The sequence below is a fragment of the Theobroma cacao genome, chromosome 9 (assembly GCF_000208745.1).
Source record: "Theobroma cacao cultivar B97-61/B2 chromosome 9, Criollo_cocoa_genome_V2, whole genome shotgun sequence".
NCBI classification, from domain to species: Eukaryota; Viridiplantae; Streptophyta; class Magnoliopsida; order Malvales; family Malvaceae; genus Theobroma; species Theobroma cacao.
Window position 1 is genome coordinate 10,708,635 of NC_030858.1, and position 9,067 is coordinate 10,717,701.

General features: G+C 33.8%; 1 protein-coding gene across 1 annotated transcript; it reads right to left on the minus strand.

Moving 5' to 3' along the window:
* Positions 4,220-6,302, minus strand: LOC108663231 (glutamate receptor 2.8-like). Its single transcript, XM_018126816.1, has 4 exons — positions 6,240-6,302; positions 5,536-5,854; positions 4,771-5,177; positions 4,220-4,669 (listed from the first exon to the last, which is right to left on the minus strand). Exons 1-4 carry the CDS (start codon positions 6,300-6,302, stop codon positions 4,220-4,222), a joined length of 1,239 nt encoding a protein of 412 aa, XP_017982305.1.

Sequence of the window (9,067 nt, forward strand, 5' to 3'; positions counted from 1 at the left end):
TGAACTTTTGAAACCTGTGAGTAAACCTATTATCGTCTGAATTATCTAGAGTAGTTTTTATTCAATTTTGTGATTTGTGAAAATTATTTTAAATGATGAATTTCTTGTTTTATGAGAAAAATATGAATTTATAAAATAAATGGAATTATAAAATAAATTGAATTTTTTATAAATTGATTTGAAAATAGAATGTTGGATTTGAAAATTTGAGTAATTGGAGACCATGTGATTTATTGTAAATTATGATTTGAATTAAATGGCTTGTGATAAATTGGTATGATTGGTTGAATTTATACTTGTGTTGAAAAATATGAACTATCTGTTTTGCCTTGATAAATTGGTTAGTAATGTAATTGCCATGCTATGCCATTGAGATTTAATCAATTGGCGGATTAAAGATTAGCTACTGCAGTGGCGGGGTTTCGTGGACCAGCCTATTAGAGGGGCACAGTAAACTCCTTTATATTCTCACCTCAGTCGTAGAGGCGCGTAGGGTATCTTTTGAGGTGGGCTTTTTTAGTGCACTTCACGTTAACCACCACGTGAAGTGAGATTCAGTCAATGCCAAGGAACGACTTTTTTTTTTAAATAAAAATAAGTTTTATGATTATATAAAATTTTTCACAACTTTGGCGGACTCGGTTGGATACCCGTGGTTCAGGTGTCCCCGAGTACAAGATTTGACATGAGCCAAGTTTTGAGAAATTCACGAGCCATATTGATTATTTGGTTGAAATGAATATTCGTGTTGTGAGAAATTTGCTGAAATAAATTATTTTTAATAATCTCCCTTTACTCGCCTTTAGATTATTTAGATGATGTTTGTTTACTCACTGAGATTTTATAATCTCACCCTTTTTTTTATCCCATCATTTCAAGCCGGGTTAGCCTGTAGATAGCAGACATTGTCGAGAACTATAGTTGGCCATACTATTTCAAAAACTATAGGTTTACTGTCTTTACTACTTTTGTTCATTTGTGAGCCCATGTAGCACTGTAAATTAAATTTCATACTTTGGTTTTCCGTATTATAGCTTGTATAAATATATTTAACTTTTACGTTACTAAAAATCATTTTCAGAATACTCTATAAATATTAATTTGTAAGAAAATAGAATATTTTGTCGAATATTTTTATTTTATTTAAATAGTTGTAATTCCATTTTAAATCACGTTTTAGACATTCAAATTTAGTTTCGATTTCGAAATATGCATTTCTCGCTTAAGTACTACATTTTGGTCGAATTTGAAATTTTTGATAAAAAATGACCAAAATGCCCCATGTGAAGTAAAATTTATTTTTTCACTGTTTTAAATCGAAAAAAGGCTTAAAAGCCTCTAAAATACGACATTTGACAACGATTAACCACAGGGGAGATAAGAAACTGGTACGAAAGCCTTGCAAGGTCTCGATATGGTATTCGGGGGATGAGTGCTTATCGGGACATCGCGACGGTTGTCACAGACTAAAGGATGGTTCCGAGTCGTGACAATATAACTAAAATATAAAAAGAAAATGTATATAATCATAAAAAATAGATCCATGAGAAAAGAGAAAAAAATAGTTAGTCAAAAAAATAAATTAGGTAATTAGAAAAAATAATAATAAAACTGAGTGATAAGAAATATATGCATAAATAATAATAATTCCAAAATAAAATGTTTGATTAAAGAAATAGCCTTTAGGTATAAGGAAAATGTACATAGCAAATAGATAAATACTCAATATATAAAAATATGTAATAAAATAAAATATTTATTCATGAAATATATGATATAAAGATAAAATTTTTTTAAAGAAATAACAAAAAAGTTATGAGAAAGTTTAAAACGAATATTGAAATTTATGAATACATCACACCTCATTATTGCATTGTTAAATATTATGGCATGTAGGCGTATTGTGCGCACGAGTCAAAGCCTTGATGATTGGACTTTTTGAAAGAACTTACGAAGGCGAGTTCCTTCAAAAATTTTTTAGGTAAAAGGATACCTTCGAGTCTCACTAGTATGATGGGAGGGCTCGGAGGATATCTTTAATAAAAGGCCTCCACTTGTAATAGGCTTTGCATTCATGAAAAATATTATTTTTACTTGCAAACAACTACCTTGATGATGGGATTTACTCGTTAAACTTGTGAAGGCGAGTTTCCTAGGTATTTGTTTAGGTGAGAGAATACTCCCAGATCTCACTAGTACGATGGACAAATTCAGAAAGTACACTTAATTAAAGGTTTTCGTTTGACATTACCTCAATTTTATGACATGCGTTTCACAATTACATCACGTGCATGTCACACCTATAAAACCAAATAAAATATTTTAATTTGTTAATAGAATAAAAGATAAAATAAATAAATAATAATTAAGAAAATATAAGAATAAAATCAATGGGTTAGGATAACATATGATTAAATGGTACCGTTCGTGGAACGAGTATCAATGTGGTGCAAATCCTTCTCTGTACGTAACTATACTCCCGAACCCAACTCTAAACAAAAGACGTAAACTGGCTTATTATTATTTAGACGGGCTTAAAGTAGATTTAGAACTCTGTCGAATAGAACAAATTTAATAGGTGGCCAATTACACTTAAGTTAAAAAAAGATTGGTGGCGACTCCTTAAGTTATCCACATCTAGTGGTCGGGTTCTTGGACTTGTACGTTACAACAATCACATCATTTATCACATGTATTACATCGTCATCGTTTGTACCGTGTTTCACTATGTCACTACGTCATCACTAGTTGATTTCAAAACTTAGTTTGCCTTAGTTTCCAAACTCAAGTTGGCATGTACCATACCATATTGAGTGCCAAATATATAGTTAGAATTTTTTTTTTTTATAATTGGGAGAGGGAGAATTCGAACCCTGCTTTTTAGGTAGGGGGATCATGCACCAACTAATGAGCCAAATGTTCGGGTGCAAATGTATAATTAGAGTTATATTACAATATTGTTAGTTAGTTAGATTTCCCTGTAACATATAGCAATTTAGAATCGAGCTTTGACACAATTAACAAACTAGACTTCAAGCTTATTTATTGAATTAAGCCTTAGATCCGAGTTAAAAATAATCCTAGATGAGGGTAGGTTTAAAAAGCTAGAAAAATTTAATATCAACATAGGAACTTAATATGCAATTATGATTTATATAATCAATATATAATTTTTTAGGATTCTAACTCTTAAATATCGTTGTTTTGATACCAATTCTTAAATATGAAATACAAGATTTGCCGTAGTAGAAACTTATAACACACAAACGTGTACTTAATATTTTTATTCTATGATATGACAGCGGAAACAACACTCGCTAGGTTAATTGCTACAATTTAGTGAATTGGGATCTTCCTCCTCGTCAATTTATAACGCTCCAATGGATGAGTTTTTTAATATTTTCAATTTAGTGCCTTACCTTCGTCTGGTGAATTCTTAGAGCTACCTATCATCAGATTTAGATTTTTTTTTAATCTTACACCATTAAGTCCACATATAATATTTTATTAAATCATTTTATAGACTATAATATTATTTTATCATCACAACTAATTTAACTTAGTCTGATTTTGATGAAAGACAAAATAAATAAATAATGTAAATCTACACCTTCAGAAAAATCTAAAAGATGGTTGTTGTCTAAAGCAGAACAATGACAATAAGGGAATTTGGACGTAAAAATCAAGAGTATTGAAGGAGCTCCTATGATGATGGAGAGTCCCCCGAACGTATATGAAGAGGTTGGTCGCGCCTTGATCACAAGTAGTAGTTTGGCTTCCCAGGTAATTTTTTTTTTTATAGTTATTTCCATTTTATCTGTCTTCGTTACCATGTAAAACTGCCCTTGAATGGAACATTGATGCAAGGCTCTTGCAATGTAACTTTGTGTTGCTATAATTACAAACCAGATAACCAACACCAACATCGAAAGTCGTTTTCCACCTAATTTTTCTCGAGAATCTTAGTCCTTGCAAAATTCACTAATCTTTTTTTTAATTGTGTCAAAGCTCATTCTTTGTAACTTAATTTTCTGCAAATCCTTTTTAGTAAAATTCAATACAGTCAATCCATTAGATATTGACGAATGCTACCAACGTTCACAGAAATGAAACAGGTAAACTCAGAAGTAATTATTTTAGTCTTAGCATATCATATATTACTACAGATAATATAATACAGATCAAGTTACTGACAATAAACAGGCACAATATGTACAGATCAAGTTACTGCATCTTCTTGATGAACACTTCCCTCATTGTGGTTAAAAACTTCAGAAGAATCCCCTGAATTTTGAATTTCATTAGTAGAATGTGCACTATCGTCCACCATAGTTATTGAATGAGCTACCAGCTCAATTTCAATATTTGGAGCTCGAGAAGAAAGATATCTTCGGCCATAATTTTTTGCCATTGAAACAAGTTTTTCCGAAAAGTAGCCTTCTGAAAAAGCCAGGGCTAACAATGTGGCAATCCCTGTGATGATGAAGAGACCACCAAAGCTACGTACACAAAGACTAGGACTACTTGCAGAGATTGGAGCAACCGGATATAAAGATGTAATCTGATGTTTAAAATGCTTTTTCTCAATGTTATCCATTATTGTATCCTCTCTGACTTTCAAGATTGCCCTTGAAATATAAGAGACGAGAGCGGAGCCTCTCGGGAATGCCTGGAAGAGTTAATCCTCAATGTAATTAATTATCTTTTTCAAGAATGGTGGTAGAAAAGTAAATTAACTTATTTTATAGTGTAGAAAAGAGAGAAACTTACAAATCCAAACCCATCAGTCCTATACATCGGGCCAGTCATCATATATTCTGAACCATGTTTAGCAAGGAAGAGCCTGATATAAGGAATCTCATCGAAGATCGCAGCAACACCGTTATGTTCACTTCCTTTAGACAAGGCCTTGTGATAATCAGCAACAGTGTCATATGGCTTGAGTTTGGACTCATCGAACTTCAACCGATTCTTTAAGAAGTCTAACACAAAGGAACTGTTTTGGTATCCAACATTGTCACCTTTTTCTTTGAGCTTTTGGACGCTAACGGACGTGGGTGCAACCGATCTACTGTCAATATTGAAGACAAGCTTGCTGTGTAACTTTGCATCAAGATAAATGCCAAAAACAACCACATGACCAGCACAAATCTGGAGTAGCCATTGAGCAGCAGCTCCTTGTTAAAAGAAGAGAACATAAAACAGTGAAATACACAGTGCTTAGAAAAGAAAACATAAAATTGGTTCCTTAATTTGTTGGTTTTGGAATATGTATCAAGTATCATCAGAATGAATAATTTTCAAGAGAAAATAGTTGGAATAATCTATAAGTAATTGTTGAAAAATGTAAAGTTGTTCTTGAAACGAGATATAACAATCAGGCAACATAAGTTTAAGTTTGACATGATAGAAAATAGCAATTGATAACCTGGTACCTAACAATAAATTAAGGTCACAACCAACTGTAGAGGAATGCATGACCATCTGACATTTAGAATTTAAAGAAGATTTTCATTCAAAAGTAAAAAGATTTACGTTGAGGAAAGACTAGAGATGAGAATGGAAACCACAAGATCATGCCAAGCTGTCGTCTAGGTGGCCCTCCAAATCCTGTGTTTGCTGTGTGATGGCGCTCCATAATCCGAATGACAAGACCAAAGAAGATGCATGACAAAATAATTGCCAACCAAAGATCCCAGCTTACAGGGTATGAGAAACTCCACAGAGTTTTTGACTTTTCATGTTTGATGGGTACGACCATTACTTTTCCGGACTCGGAGTAAGGCAATGTGAAGTCGACATATGATGTACGGTCGGCAATAATTGTTGTGTCTCCCACCACTGCATCAACAATCTAAATCCTCTCATGATAAAATAAGTCATAAACAAAGGCAAAATTTAACACTATTGTTTGGCAGGAGGGATGAGGGAAAGAGGATAGAAAGAAAGAAAAGGAGTGAAAGGAAAATAATGTTTCTTTTGTTCCTTCTTTATCTTGGTAAGAAATAAATAAAAAGGTAAAGAAAATGAATGAATTTATACATTTTTAAATGAAATAAAGAAAAAAAAAAACTTAGATTTTCTCTTTTTGTTTTCTTTCCTAACCTTTTTCCCATCCTTTATTTTTCTTCGTTTCTTACCAAGCGTAGTGCAAGAAATGTGCATATCTTTGTACCTTGTATCCACGTATTATACAAGTAATAGCTAGAAAAGATAGATAAAGAAAGCTTTGTTCTAACCTTGTGCTCAATCTGGTGGAGAAGGTCATTGTAAGAACCATTGGACTTTCCCTCGTCATTCATGAAGGGAACATAATCATAGAAACATTGAAATCCAATTTCTTCAATGCAGCCTCGAAAACGTCTATGGAGAAGCCTTTGCAGAGGGTCTCATTTGTACCATGCTTCTCTATTTTCACAAACTCGGTGAAACCCGATTTCGCTGGAACACCAATTCTCAACTTGGGTATAGCCCAGCCTGTTGGTATTTTTGTCGTGTCTCCAGGCCATATGATGTTTTTAAGACCTGAGCTAGCTACGCTTTCAGTTGAACGTATTTCTTGTGATATTCCTTCCTTCGGAGTCCAATATCCAACGATTCGTTGTCCTTTTCCAATTACATTGAATATTTCGAATACTGAAGGTTGTAGCTCCCCATCAACCAAGTGAAAGTCTCCACCAAGTCCTTTGAATTTGGTGTTTAAGATTTCATTGAGAAATCTTGGACCAATCTTAGAAATACTTATAATATTTGCAATATCTGTCACACTTCCATTAGTGTATACCTTCAAGAAAGTAGGACCAATCCTCTCTGCTGCAGTGGCTAATGCCCAGACTGTATCATATGCCCAAAAACCAAAGATGTTTAACGCACCTAACGAACTATTAGGCTTCAACAAACGCATGTTTCTTTGCCATCTCATTTTGAAATTCTTGACAACGTTTGTATCAAGCACATGGGCCTTTACTCCCAGCACACCTTCCATTTTTTTAATATCTGCAGGATCCAAGTCTTCCATTGAATTGGATATGCCATCAGTTATAAGCCATGAATACCCTTCAGTCATCATTCCAGCCTTATCCGTCAGTCTAAACAGACGAGATCCAAGAGAACTAGTCATGTGCACTAAAATACCCTTGTCTGCAGGGTCATCAACTCGTTCAGTTCTCTTGAAATTTCGAAATCTTTAGCAGAAGAAGAAATCTTGCTTTTGTATGCAAACCTAATGTCGTTCTCCTGTAATGAATCAAATAAATAAGGAACTATCACATTGCCGTATTCTGTGTCTTCATGTATCAGAACAACTTGAGGCCATCCAAATTGTTTCAAAATGGCCACAATAGCCTTGATTTGGGAGGCATCATTCTGGGCTGTTCGGATGAAGTAAGTATTTTGGGTTGGAGAAAGTGAAGGGCTTGTTGCTGAAAATGAAACCACGGGAACATGAGCCATTTCACCTAGTTCAATCGCAAACCTAGCCTCCGCTGACCACTGCGGCCCTATAATAGCATGCGCTTCCTCATTCTTCAGCAAATCTACAACTGTTCCATCCACACAAATGGCAAAATCATGAATTACATTATGTGCAGTGATCGTTTCTGATCATACTACAACTTTTAAAAGTGTAAGAAAACCTTGAAATTGCTTCAATCTCTTGTGGAATAGGTAAGAAAATCTTAAATATTTATAATAGACAGAGTAAATGACATGTGACATTTGGTGAGACAAGGTGACACTAAATGCATCACCTTATGGCAGCAAGTCTCTATTTTCCAACGGGCTCAAGGAAATCTCCACCCCATTGCATATTTGACTTTCCCCCCATTTTTTACCCACACGATTATTTACTACTCTCTTTCTTTGTTTCTTTTTACAAATTTCCTTTTTTATTTAAATTTAAATTTAATATTCTTCAAATTATTTATTTATTAATAAATATATATTATAAATAATAATCAACATATATTACTATTTTAATGCACAAACCAAACCCTAATTGGTTTTAATAAATTTTTCTTAGAAATTAATTCAAATATCAATTATTTGTAAATTATAAATACGCCCGATTTTTAATTAATATCTTTATTAATTATTTTTTCTTCTTATCATGTCACACTTTACTACCGTTGCTATTTTCAATCTCGTCACTTTACCGAATAGATTTTAAGGTTTCAATTTATTTCATGATGCTTTCATCATTCCTTTTTTTTTTTTTATTAGAGTCTCAACGTAAGCGTAAAAAATATTCTTAGGAAGCCTCAAGACGAAGTATTTGAAGCATAAAACTTATTTTAGTTGTTTCCATTTTCAAGCATCAACGTTTTTCCCTTGCTTTAAGGCAAAATGCTGATTGATGTAGACTAAGATGAGTTCTTTGTTTAAGTGTTGTAAACACTGTAAAAAAGAAAAAATCCTAATTAATTAAAAGTAAATGAAAAATAAACAAAAAAACAAAAAAAGAGAAAAGGGGAGAGGGTACGACTGGCAGGGTAGTGGAGGCACTACACTCGGCCAAAAGCCTAGTGTATAAAGCCCCACTATAGCAACGGATCAAGGGAGAGAGCCACAACTTGCAAAAATCTGAACCCAAAAACCCAGCAACATAAAAAAAAAAACCAAAAAAAACCTTAAGTCTACCAGCCAAGAACAACCACAAATACTTAATCAAGAAAATCAAAATAAAAAAAAATCACAATGAGATAAGGCAAAAAACTGTGTTTTTTTTAGGAAATTTTTAGCTGTTTTTTTTTAGAGGGATTTTGGGGTTTCTTGTGCCGCCGGTGGGGGGTGTTAGAGTTTGGGTGAGAGAGCTTTTAGGCTACAAGGAAGTGAGAGTGGGTCTGATCGATCGGCCTATAGGGAGAGAGAGGAAGAAATATCGATCGGCGAGTAGGGAGTTTAGAGTGAGAAGATCTAGTCGGCTCCTGCAGAAGAGAGAGAAAGTGAATGAAAAGAAGAGATTCGAAGTTTTGGAGACGGCGGTAGAGAAAGAAGAGAGAGAACTGCCAGCGGCTTGGTAGAGAGAAGGAGCTGTCGACGTTTGGGAGAGAGGAGAGAGTTTTGGCAC